Source organism: Athene cunicularia, assembly GCF_003259725.1.
Source record: "Athene cunicularia isolate RWA chromosome 1 unlocalized genomic scaffold, athCun1 chr1_part1, whole genome shotgun sequence".
NCBI classification, from domain to species: domain Eukaryota; kingdom Metazoa; phylum Chordata; class Aves; order Strigiformes; family Strigidae; genus Athene; species Athene cunicularia.
The window spans coordinates 35,890,427-35,903,909 of record NW_020799091.1 but is presented as its reverse complement, the minus strand read 5'-3'; the positions used below and the strand labels follow the sequence as shown (position 1 = coordinate 35,903,909).

Here is a 13,483-nt window from a genome sequence, read left to right as displayed (position 1 = left end):
GGCTGTGGCAAAAGTTAATTGCTCTAACAAGACAGTTAAGCAGAATAGAGAAAGCTTTTGCATAACTGAAGAGGAGGAAATAGAGCTTTAAAATATACTACACTATATATCTTTTTCTGTATGGGGAAATGTTTCCTGGCTGTAGGAAGTGCCCTGGTAATTCTCTGTTTTCGAAATCCTGTTTGACTGGGGAAAATGATCTCAAAGAGCTTATTGATCAGGCAGTGATAAAGTAATAATGACAGTGGTAAATTAATAACTTGCAAGTAATTTAGGAAATAAGTTTGTCCAATGAGTCTCTAAGTGTACTCTTGCTTTCCTCTCATTAAATTACTTCACACAGCCTGTTTTCTACTGGAGTGTTAATAGAAATGGGTAATAATAGGGGTGTTTGAAAAACATGATCTACATTTTATCAGCTTCTGCATTTTTAAGAATCTACAGTGCATAAGCTTATATGTTAATAAGATGCTGAAAGTTATTTTGTTAAGTGCAGGTCCTAAGGTCTGCTTAAAGGGATCTGTAGTCATCAAGTCAACCATGTTTAAGTGTGTGCTTTTGAATTAAAAGCCTCACTTGAACGAAGGTGTGTGTTGTATGTGAAACTGAAGGTGAAAATCTTGAACTGCTTCATGCTTGTTCAAGACATTCCTCTTTGAAACATATGTATTAAATTGAATGTAAAGATTATGATGAAACAATTTTGACAGAGTAGTGAATTGAGGTATAAATGGCAACATTTTTTTTTACTTATTCTTGTACATAAATTATGATAAATACTAACATTACAGTAAGAAGATCTAAAATTAGCTTTTGCCTTGGACTTTGGTCTAGAAACAAGTCATCATCCAATGTTTAGGAGCTATTTAGTGAGGCTGAAAGTGTTTTGGTATCAAGCAAAGTAATGAATTGTTCATTAGAAGATTAAAAAATTAATGTTTAACTAGTAGTCTTTACTTGTAAACAACAACAGAGCATAGTTAGGAAAATACAAATACTGCAGCATATTAATGATATTTAACATACACTACATAAAATCCATAACCAATATCTTCCAAAGAAAAAGAAGAAAGTTTAACACCCTTTTTTCCTACTTCCAAATGCTGAAGCTTAGAATTATTTCTATTTGTCCAATAGTGAAGTTGCCTCCAAACTGGTCTTTGGGGGGAGCACTGTGTTGGAGGATGAATCACAACCTGCATGGTCAATAGAGGAAGTTTTAGAATAGGTCAATAAAGTGGACAGTAACAGATTGCTAAGACCAGCTGGTATTCACCCCAGACTTCAAAGGGAACTGAAGGATGAAACAGCTGAGCTATGAACTGTGCTATGTAAACTCTTACTTGATCCTATGCCAGCATCAGGGGAAAGGAAGCAAGGTGACAAATGCGATGATGGTTTTAAAAAAGGTTTTGGGGGTTTGAGGATCTACGATTAGCAAAGTTGATACCCACAGTGGACATAATGTAGATAATCATTAACAAAGGGTAGGATTAGTTAACAGTTTCATTAAATTAATGATATACTGGCAAAATCATCTCAGTCTCAGTAATGCTTGAAAGCAAATAGGATTTTGAGAACTGTTAGGAAAAAACCCATTATAATAAAAATGTCACTGTACAAGTTCAAACTGTGCCCCCATCCTTCATACTTTTTGTGGTTTTGTTTCTTCTCGCTAATAAGAGGCATGGTAGATGTACAGCAAAACTGATCAAGATTATCAAAAGAAATAAAAGGAAGTCTTTTTTTGTACAGTGCATAATTAAGAATGGGAACTCTGCTGAAAGACATTTAAAATTTACTAGGTGTGAAAAGCAATTAGACAACTGCATCGAAGAATCTGTCAAGGATTTTAAATGAAAATTTTTCCTCTGGAACTGGACAACTTCTGAAAGGCAAATATATAGAGACTTTCAAAGAAGTGTATGCTTGACTTGCTCTTGTACTTTTTGCATCTTATTGATCTCTGGAGGAGGTTGACTTTTGATCCAACAGGGCATAGTTGTTATTATGAAAAGGTTTCCAGAGGCAGCAGCGTGGTTACGATTCTAACTGCTTTTTTAACTGCATCTTGCTGATTCTGTTGCTTTGTCCCACTTGATCTGACTTTTGCTGGCTCTTTGTCCAATACTTTTGTGAGGTTCTCTATCTCCTTTCAGATATTGGACTCCAAAAAGTAGAGTTAAACAGTTGTTTTTCCATTTCACAGGGTAATAAGTAACATTATGATACTTATTGAATCAACTATGCTCACCTCGGGTGCAACTGCATTTGGGTCCTTTATTCTGCTTCTAATAGTTTCTGTCAAGTGATGGGTCAGCCTTGTAAAGCCTAAGCAGCTACATCATAATGGTAGGAATATATCTTAAAATGGAGAGATCTGAAAACCACAGAATTATATATCTAGTGGAGCTAGGCTCTAAATAACATACTGGTGTTCCAAGAAGTAAAGTTTTGCTTTTCTCTGTTCAGCAAAGTTTGTTGTAGCAGAAAGTTCATTTCAGCACCTCCTTTTTCCTTTCTCCTCCCAGGAGTTGACTTGGTCTTGGTTATAACTTTCAGTTCTAGTGTGGAGCCAAGCAGGTCTTCAGACTGCTACTAAGAAGAATCTTCTGTTTTGTAGACAAGATGGGCCATCTTGTCTAGACCCTGCATTTGCCGAGGAAGGTTTGACGAGATGATGCTTGCAGTCCTTTCCAACCTGGTATTCTATGACATTTTAGATAGTTAATTCTTAAGAAATAGAATTTCAGAGTTGATTTTTTCTTGAAAATTTCATCAGCTGCTATTAACAAACCTGAGACTTTAATGTCTTTTGGTTTATCAGTGAACCAACATTATTTAGAAACTGTTTAGTCAGTATGATAACACTTAGGTTTTCAAAATAAAATGAAGATGGTGTTTCTGCTTAAAAAAACCTTAGTGACTTAGTTTAGCTACTTGGCTGATTTCCCAAAAGCAGTACTCTTTAACTGAAGTCTCTTCATTCATTGTTATAAAAGAGGAGGAAAAGGGTAGAAGCACAAACCTAAGTCCATTTGGTTAATCGTTTGCCAGTGTACTAGTTCCTGTTAAATGATTGCTCAGCCTATGCCTGTTATCGCTATGTCTTCTTGTGAACAAGGACCTTACATGTCCATCTTAATTACGTGGTGTTTTTTTCTCTTGGTTCACCTCTTCATGCCATGATGGAACAGTATTTCAATGGGAAAGATGCATGTGCTGGCAACTGTGAAGCTTCTGAGTTGAAGTAATTTTTTTGCATGTAATGTGATGTACACACAGAGAATTAAAGACTGTAGTAAGTATTATAAAAGGTGTTAGGTGTTAAAACCATCTGAAAAGATGTTCCAAATTTTTTTTTTTAAATTTTTTAAAGAGATATAAGTATTAGTATATTCCACTTATAATTACTCTCCAGTTCTCATACATACATGCTTCAGTTGTTTTCTCATGTATATTATATAATTATACAAGTTTAATAGGATGGATATTTTCTGGTAAATTAAAATACTTAAAAAATAGGCTTCATAGAAAAGCTTTGTGTGAAAGTATCTATAAAATCAGTCATTAGATATATTTAATAGCTGATTATAGAGGCATATTCTCCTGAATTACCTTGCCTGTCAGAGATAAAATGCTTGATTACATTTGTACCTTTGCTGTTATCAGTGATGCCAGTTCTTATGTACCCTTGAGAAATTTAGTGATAAAATCCTCTAGTTAGAATGAGTTACCATGATGCATGGGTTTAAGTTCTCATGAAGCATGACTGAGTTATGATGTATGCATGAATTGTGCCAGTTCAGTAGCAGCATTGTCTATATAGGAGCGACGGTGCATGTGTGCATGACTGAACACATTTGAGGGAGGTAAGAAGTGACAATCTCTTAAAACTACTTGGAAGGCAAATAGTAAAATTTAAGAAATTTTCACTATTGCAGCAACTACTGTTCCAAAGATATAAGTTATCCATGAATAGAAATTGTCAAAAAGGACAGAGGCCTGAATAAACAGGAACTAAGAATACGTTGGCACCTTTGCATTATATTTTCCACGTATCAGTTGTAGTGGACATGAAGAATAGCAAGTACCCATACTTTCTATAAGTTTGCAATCCAACTTGATGTAAAATAATGGAAATGTTTTCAGTTTCAAAGCTGACAGGTAAAACTGTGAAACATTATTTATATTCCTACCATAGTTAATAGCTTCATACTGATTTTTCAGGTTTCAAATATAGGTAGATGTAAAAAAAGATGGAGCGTGAAAGCTTTTTCATAGTACTTGAAACATATCAGTACTTCTTAAAAAGGCTGGATTAGATTGTTAGGAATGATGAGCAGTCTCTGAGGCTAACATTTGTGTTAATACAACCTTAGATTGCTCTGTTTGGAAAGCAGAATGTTTACCAGCTTCCTGGCCTCTCAGCATTCAGGCATTCTTCCTACTGCTGTGGGCTGTGTCTGGTATCCTGATTTTGTCACTGATTTTATAAAAAAAGCAAATATATATCTTTAACAATATTGCAGAATGATTTAGATGTATTTCATAATTTTCTCTTTTGAAGCAGAGTGTCACAAATAATTCTGCTGGTGAATACTGTAATTCAGTATGGAATCTGCAGATGGAGCTGGTGGTACCTGTGTGTGTAGCGTCAGTCTAGGAAACGGCCTTTTTGGTGTCCTGTTTTGGATACTAAACATTGCTTTGTTGCATGTCATATTGTGGGACAGTACTTGTGGAGCTGTTAGAACAATCCAAATCTTCAAAAGGCTGTGTTTAGTCAGCCAAAATACATGTACTCCTTGTCAGTCTTTGATTTCAGAAGTATTACTGTATCCAGCTTGAGGCTCCCCAGTAAAAGAAAGAAATGGACATACTGGAGAAAGTCCAATAAAGGGTTGTGGAAATGATGACGGGACTGGAGTATCTCCTATGACAAAAGGCTGAGAGAGGTGGGACTGTTTATCATGGAGAAGTGAAGGCTCAGGAGGATCTTAGGAATTTATATAAATACCTGAAGTAAGAGTACAAAGAAGAAGGAGCCTGGCACTTTTCAGTGGTGGCTACTGACAGGACCAGAGGCAGTGGGCACAAACTGAAACACAGGAGGTTCCTTCTGAACATCTCAAAACGCTTTTTTTACTGTGTGGGTGACCAAGCACTGACACAGGTTGCCCACAGATGATGTGAACTCTCCTTCCATACTTGGAGATATTTAAAAGCCACCAGAACACAGTCCTGGGCACCTGGCTCTAGGTGGCCTTGCTTGAGTACAGAGGTTGGACCACATGGCCTCCAGAGGTCCCTTCCAACCTCAGCAGTTCTGTGATTTATAGTACATTATCCCACAATTTTACTTTGAATAGCTAAGAACTTCTGCAGCACTTGTTATTTAGCTACAACCTCATCTTCTATTAAAAATCTAATCCTTTGATTCCAGATAACTTTTTGGAGATAACGAATGCAGGTCTTTCAGCTGAATATCCAACTCAGTGAGACACAAGTTGTCATTTACTTCTAAGAGTTAGCCTTCTAAACAGATGATGTATTTTCATGATGAGACTCAATATGAGTACATTCTTTGAGCCTGTGACCCCAGACTTGTTCTTTAATTTTTCAGTGACGACAGACTGCAAGATGACTGTTGTTTTAGCTAAGAGGGTAGGAAAGGTGCAAGGTCTTGTATAATTTTTGTACACTCTGTTACTTAGTAACAAAATAACTCAACTGAACATTCTGTATTTCTGTATAATGTAGTTTTCAAGTTCCATCTGAACTAGGAATTCAGACTTTTTAAAATAAATGTTCACATCTACATGTTCCTTTGTAAGTGTATGTTTCAAGAGGGTATTCTGTTTTTATTCAGTAGGATTATGTATTTTATAATTTTTTTTTCCTTTAGCATACAAATGCACAGACAATTTTTCTTGCTTTTCTTATCCCACAAAGATTGTGGGATAGCAGACTATATGAAGACCTGTGGCAGAAATGGAAATGTGGATAGCACTTCACAAATGTAGATTATTTGAGGAGCACCTACCAAGAATGTAATTGTTTCAGAGATCTGCGGAGTAGCTATGTAGGATTCAATTCAGATTTTTATGAAATGCTATTCTGTAGGCTTCCAACTGTGATGTTATATTTGTAAAACAGTCCTGTCACCACTCCCTTCAGGACTCTAATTTCAGTCAGGTCATTGCCACATACGGAGGTAGCTGACTACAGCTGAATGTGTGCATGGACTAAGGTTTGAAGGAGACAGTAAAAACAATCTTTCCAATAGCTAAAACTCCTTTCAGTTATTTGTCCATCTGTACACTGGTAACCACACCTGTTAATTTTGGAGTCATGTTAATATGGATGTGGGATTGTGGAGATAAGAGATGCTCTGAAGGGTGGGAGATGAATTCTGTGTGTTTCAAAGTGGTCTAGCACTTTGTTTCCCAGCCTGAGAGGGCAGAGAAGTTGCAACATCAGATGACTGACTGAAAATTACAGAGTTCAGATGCTGGGGCCATGTGTATGCCCCCCAGTGTGGTAGATGTAGCATATAGACAGAACTTGACAGGATGTATGGTTCTTGATATGTAACATTCCTCTTTTGTTGTATAATACCTGAAATAAGACACGTGATTTTGAAAAAGTTAATGGTTTAATATGATTGTCCAGCTTCTGGAACAGTGAGAGCTGTCTGTGCATTTTGAGATCCCACGGTTTGAGTCTTCTCTTGTTAGCATGACAATGCCTTGCATCTATTCCCCTTGATAGTCATCTCCTTTCTGTAGCTGCTTTCCACTCTCACTGGGCTGCTTTCTCTTTTTCCAGTGTAAGAAGATGTTACCAATTTTCTATTTTCTATATACTAATTGCTTGTTATCTTTGATTTCCTCTTAGTCTAGATATTACTTCACCTGTTTTCATCCTTCTATTAAAGTTTTTTCTCTCCTCCCCCCTGGGCTTTTCCCTTTTTTTCTTGTTGGAAATAAATAATAGTTTTGTCTCTGTTTCTTTGCTCCCTTATAAGTTAATAAACAAATGAGGTAAAAATTTCTAGAGGCAGGAGAAGGTTATCATAGTTTTCATTGGAAATTGCAACATTTCAATAGGGAAGGCAAGTAATATGTATTCTCTGCTTTTTATTGCTGCCAACTACATAAGGATGTGACCTGAATTCTCCTGAAATACCATGTAAGTTTGCAGTAGTTTATTTTGTTGCATAGCTGCATAACTCTGCATACAATCCCTGCATGAGTTCCTAGTGTAAATATATTTTGTGCTTATACATTTTTCCTTAGGACTGTGATCCCTTAAGTATTGCTGTAACGTTGTGCATAATCCTCTCCTGGGTGAAAGTTCCAGAGGGAATTAGCCAGTTCATTTGCAGCAGCATTTCTTGATTTGAAAGTTGGGGGTTAAAGTAGTGCATGTTTAACTGCTGATTTTTTTGTCTGGTTATCTGTGTATTATCTCTGTTATAAGACTTGTAATGTATAAATATTGCTTTCTAGTGCTGGAAGAGACAACCATATTTGTATTTTTTCTATTTCAGCCCTTATTAATATCCAGTTCAAGGCTGTCAGGGCAAATTTAAATATATCAATAAAATCAGATAATTTTACCTTTTTTTTTTTTTGTGACTATTAAGGAAGTTAATTATGATTCAGATGAGTAAGGTGTGAAGATGGCATGGAACCTGTGCTACAGAAATGTCTAGGTCTTCCAGTGGAATCTGAAATTCTAGCATTGATAAGATAGGCAACTCAAAATGATGCTTTTAAGAATGACTGTTTTCCGCATGTAGCTGATAAGAAGTTTGAGAAGTCTGTTAAGGTGTGTGACTAGAGGAGAAAACAGTTGCAATATCATGCCCCTGACATGCCGTTCTCAGTTCAGGAAGGGCTCTTAAAGCACAACCAGAAAGAAGTGAAACTTCAGTGGTAACATTTTAATCCAGTAGCTCAAATGTGTTTCTGTTCCTTTTGAACATGGGATATTGAATTCTCACATTGGTGATTAAAACCTACTTCTTTGCTTACTACACATGTGAAAGCAAGTCTTTTGTTTTTCCTGGGACAGGAGAGTGCTAACTTTCTGGTTAAATCTGTGCTAAAAGAAATTCAAGGCCAACTGGTTGTTGTGGGTAGGGTGGGGAGAAAGACAAAAGAGGAGGACTGTGGCTTTGTAACCCATTTGCTGGAACATTGGATTTTAGGCCTTCTTCCAAGGACTGCTTTATGTAATTTCATTTTTCAGAATACCAGGTTCTTTTCTGCACTGTGGTGTGTCTCTGGGAGTAGCAACATGCCACCTAGCAGGTGTAGAGTATTAAAAGTGATTTAGGAGATGGTTCAGATTTCTGTCTCCACCAACTCAGAAGGGACTAGAATCATTCAATCACTATGTGAGGTCTTTAAGTTCTTATCTCTTTGGTAGTATCCTAGACAGCAAACCTCAAAGACCTCAACAGGTCATTTAGTCTGTATCCCAATCCTGGGCAGAATTTATTGTGCTCTAGAAAAACATTTTTCAAGAATGACATAACTCTCAAAGATCTCTCTTAAAATTTACACAAGTAATTTCAATTTAGGGAAATCCTCTTGATAATTAATGTTACATATAGTTTTGTCAGGAATCATCAGTGAGCTAGAAATTTTAATCCTATGTCTTCTTGACACGACTTCTCATCTATATCTCATTTTGAAGTCATTAGTATGCTTTTATTACAACATATTTTCTACTCAAATATTTGAAGCGTGTATAACAATTTGAAATCATGCTGTAAAAGCTTAGAAACAGTGAAATTTGTGAAAATAGTATAAAGAATTAGATAAACAATAGTAATACATCAGTTGAATTCAACATTTGCTAGTGAAGATTTATGCTGGGGGTGGGGAGGGGGGGGATAAAGGAAAGGAAAGAAGAAAAAAAAAAAGATGGACAACCAAATTGGATTTAAAGAAAGATTTGCATGGTTATGGTCTTCGTCTGCATCATAATTAGAATGATTCCTGCTAATATGTTATCAAGCCTATGCTGTTGTTTTAAGTGAAATTCTTGTGACAATGTTTGAATAATGAGAAATAAATTCAGCTTACATAATGCATTTGAGAGATCCTATTTCTATGGATTGTTTTCTGAAAAGAAAGAATAAACCACACTTTCCAGCAATGTTAATGCACATTTATACGATCACTTTGTCTGTGTGTTTTTTTATAATATGGTGATTACATATTTAAAAAATAAATCTTTGTGGAGGAGATGAGGAAAATAGGTATATACTCTTTTATATTCCAAGATAGTGTTCATTTTTTTTTCATGAGCCAGTGGTCTTTGATAATTTTGGTGCATATGTTTAGACAAAAGCAGTCACAGAAATAGTTAAATTTTGGGTTGGTTCTTTATTGCTCAATGTTGAGACATTCATCTATCTTCTTTAAGATTTGTTATTGTTAAAATCCAGTTCAGAATTATAACCTGGCCAGGCTGACTGAGGTATGTTGTATGGTATTTTAAATATGACTTTTGTGACCTCAGACCATTCATATCATTAACATTATTCAGTTTCTGTAGATTAAAAAAAAAAATAAAATTGTTCTAGAAGGCTAAAATGCTGACAAATTTGAAGAGGAAAAATTTGAGAATACAAGCAATAAATGCAAAATGTCTGGGGTTTTTTGTATGTTCTATGGTGTGTTCTTTTCTTTGTGAATTGCCTATGCATGATAGGAAAAGTTTTCTGAATTCATTGTTTTCTCTAAATATTAAGAGTTAATGGTGTATTTGTGTTTACTCTGGCAGTAAAAAAAGAGGAGGAGGATTTTGAAGAAAAGAAATCCATTAAAAAACGAATCAAAGAATTAAAAGTTTTGGACCCAAAGATTGCACAGAATCTGTGTAAGTAGATGGTGGTTTTATGACAAAGTAATGTATAAATTCCATAAAAATGTCTTTCTCTGTTGTCTGAGTGCCTTGTAACCACTTTTTGTTTGAAGCCTCTGAGAGTATGGGCCTACATGCATGTTGGTGTTAAGCCCAAGCACGTGAGTTGATACAACTGAAACATGTTTAAAAAGACACAGGAAACAGTTAAAGGTTATCCCTTGTTTAAGACTGAGATTATTCTCTTCTGTATGTATTGAGGTACAAGCATAAGCTATGTATCTAATTAACAATCTATATTTTCAACATATTCATTAAGGAATACTGCCTGCCCCTCTACCTGTGTGTCATCCTTGCCCCAGCAAAAAACCCAGTAATGTCTGCAAGATGTCTGGCCATCTCTTACGTACATTATAGCAAGAAGGCAATAATTGGTAATACGCAATAGTATGGAAGTAAAGATGATTAAGTTTTGACAGAGAGGAGTGCTATAAGAGTAAGGTCCCTAAATGCTGGCAGAGATAAAATAGGAAATGATTGGATTATGGTGAAAGAGTAAAGAGTGTTTATAAGAGCATTTTGGTTTTTAATTGTTGACATGGTTTTGGTTTCTCGTGGTTTCTCTTTTTAAGAGAAATCTCTGACAAGACCACTGCAGAAAAAGCTGTAATTGTCACCTCAGCACAATAAACTATAACATCAGTGATTACTCTGCAGAGTAGACTTGTGGCTGGCTGCTTATGGAGGTCTTTTATGATGCTGGATGTTGTCTATAACAAATGGATGGAGAAGTCTGGAATTGTAGGAGAACAGTAATTAAAAAAGCATTTAAAATTGTTATCTCTTACCTATATTTCTTTGCATAGTGTTTGTTAACCTGTAGATGCTATAGCCTGTTTAATTGGTGTTTTGTAAGTAGAAAGAAGATTGTTGCTTTCTTCATTATATGTTGAATCTTTGTTTTAGCAATTTTCCTTGGCTCTTTCCGAGTGCCTTATGAAGATATCAGAATGATGATATTGGAAGTAGACGAAACACAGCTGTCGGAGTCCATGATTCAGGTCAGGAAAATTACAGTTAAATCCCACTATTTCAGGGTAAACTTCTCATTAAATAGAAAACTCTAGCTAACAGGCCTCTTAACATAAACTTTTGGTTTATGTTTTCTCTATGAACTGTAGGGTTTTTTATATTTGTGACAATTTTTTTTTAATGAAAGCAGCTGAAGTTATATTCTCTATTTTCTGCATTCATATTGTCCACACCGAAATTGAGATTTTTCTTTGGTATATATCCAAACAACATTTGATATTCTGTTTCTTTTCTTGTTACTAATTTTTTCTTTATTTCTACTTTGATCTTATCTGCATAAATCTCTTCTGTTCAAAAACTATATGGAAAAAGGTTTGGGGTCTTTTTGTTTATTTTTATTTGTTTCTTTAGTTTGTTGATTGGTTCTTTTCCTCTGTCCTGTTACAGCTGATACAATCTGGGATCTTGCCTTAGGGCATCCACAGTGTCCACCTTTTTTCCCTAGAGTTTATTTGAATAGGGTTTTCCCTTTCCATATTATTTTATTCAAAGCACAGAATCAGTATGATTCTGTGTAGGGACAAAAGAAACTGGAAGTTCCTCACGTTCTTCTATTTAAAATGATATTTAAGGGTTTATAAGTTGAAGAATTAAATAAAATAATTAAAATACATATACTTCATTATAGAACCATGGGAAAAATAATTTGGAAGGGATGTTTGGTGGTCATTTGATCCAAGCCCCTGTTCAAAGCCAGATCAACTAGAACATGTTGCTCAGGGCCTTTTCCCATTAAATTTTTAATATCTCCAGGGCTGGAGACTCCATAGCTTTTCTGTACATCTTTTCTAGTGATGAACTACCTTCATGGTAAAAAACCTTTTCTTGTTTATCTAACTAAAATTTTCATCGCTGCAACCTTGTCCTTCTGCTTCACACTTCCAGGATGAACCTAATTGAGTCTTTTCTGTACCTCACAGTTGGGTACCTGAAGATCACATTAAGTTCCCCTGAGGCTTGTTTTCTTACTGTTCAATAAACCCACTTCTCTCAAGCTTTCCTTGTCTGTCATGTGCCGTGTTCCCCCGTCATCTTCATGGGCAGCCATTAGATTTGCAAAGATATGGGTTTAGGTCAAGATTGTCTCTCTTCTGGGCAGGACTCCTACATACCATGATGAACTTCAAATTACTGCTATTATAAATGTCAAAACATAATTATTATCAATCTACTAATAATGTGTCATAGGTTTCAATTACAGAGGATTTAGATAGTGAGTCACTACAGCATACATGAAAGTGTTAAAAACATAGCTACCATATCTACTGAAACATTCCAGACAGATAAAATTAGATTTGTTTAGAAACGTGCTTTTTGCAGGAATGTTGATTAGTGAAAAAACAAATACAGGTAATAGAGTCATAAAAATAGCATAACTTAAGACTCTTTGAGATTCAAATGTGTGACTCGTACTGCAACGTGCAGCAATTTGTAGTCAAAGAACAAAACACGATAAATTTGTGTGCTTTGTTTTCAAAATAAATTTCCACCATTTTGTCAATGTCAAAATAACGTCCTACTGAACAGGCTGTACAATGTTGAGCATGCTCTTTCCCACATGCAGTTTCACCCTCACTTCTTGTTACTTGGATTTCAAAGATCTTTAACCTCTCTTGAGGTATTTGGACTTCACTCGCCTTTCTTTGAAGAATGAGATGTTTCTCTTAAATATTTGAAGGAACAAACATGAGCCGTCATCTCCAGTGACAGTATATATAATCATTGTATAATCCTCTTTATTTCGTTCAGTGATGCAGTTAATATTGGCACTGAAACTATTACTTTAAGGTTACTGGGATGAACAGAGCAATTTACACCTCTAAGCTGTTTGTTTATTCTAGTTTGCACTTCTCTTTTTCAAGTTTTTCTTCATGCTCAAAAGAAGCATGATGTCTAGCTTTATTTTATTTGAACGAATAGTACAAATTCTCTAAAACAGTATGAAAAGCTGAGAGATAGATTATCATACGCTGTTACATTCAGCTTTGACTCAGATAGTCGATGCTTGCTCTGAGACTCTCACATGCTGTTTGACTTAGCATGGTTTTTCAGTGATAAAAATTTACCTTGTTAACGAAATTAGGTCCTCAAAAACGTAATGAAGCAACCTGTGTATACTAAATAACTACTACATATCAAAATTATGAAAAACTGGTATCTTGATAATTTCTGCATGTTTTATTTAAAAAGGGAAAAACATTTTTTGCATCTAGGCTCTGGGGAAAAACATCATCAAACCATTAATGGGTAGTTAATTAACGGCATACTTCTATGTGAACATGTGATAAATATCCCATCAGTTGTAGTAAGCAAAGAAAAAAACCTTTGAGAACTGTTTGCTATTTTTTTCCTTTTTAATTTCTTCTGTGGATTATTATTGCCATTTTGATGGTATATACCTCAGGATAAATAATGCCTACTTTACTGTGTATTTGAAACAGCTAATACAAATTAGCCCTATTTTATCTCTATGCAATAGTCATGGTTAACAATAATAGGAGATTTT

At 35.3% G+C, this 13,483-nt stretch overlaps 1 protein-coding gene across 10 annotated transcripts in view; it reads left to right on the top strand.

The window, feature by feature from the left end:
• DIAPH3 (diaphanous related formin 3) overlaps positions 1–13,483 on the top strand; it is a 240,273-nt gene that overhangs the window by 79,340 nt on the left and 147,450 nt on the right. For all 10 annotated transcript variants that reach the window (XM_026851886.1, XM_026851876.1, XM_026851848.1 and 7 more), the window contains exons 17-19: positions 7,165–7,194; positions 9,805–9,900; positions 10,852–10,946. In XM_026851886.1, coding sequence (XP_026707687.1) covers positions 7,165–7,194; positions 9,805–9,900; positions 10,852–10,946 — 221 coding nt within the window. The remainder of the gene's footprint in view (positions 1–7,164; positions 7,195–9,804; positions 9,901–10,851; positions 10,947–13,483) is intronic.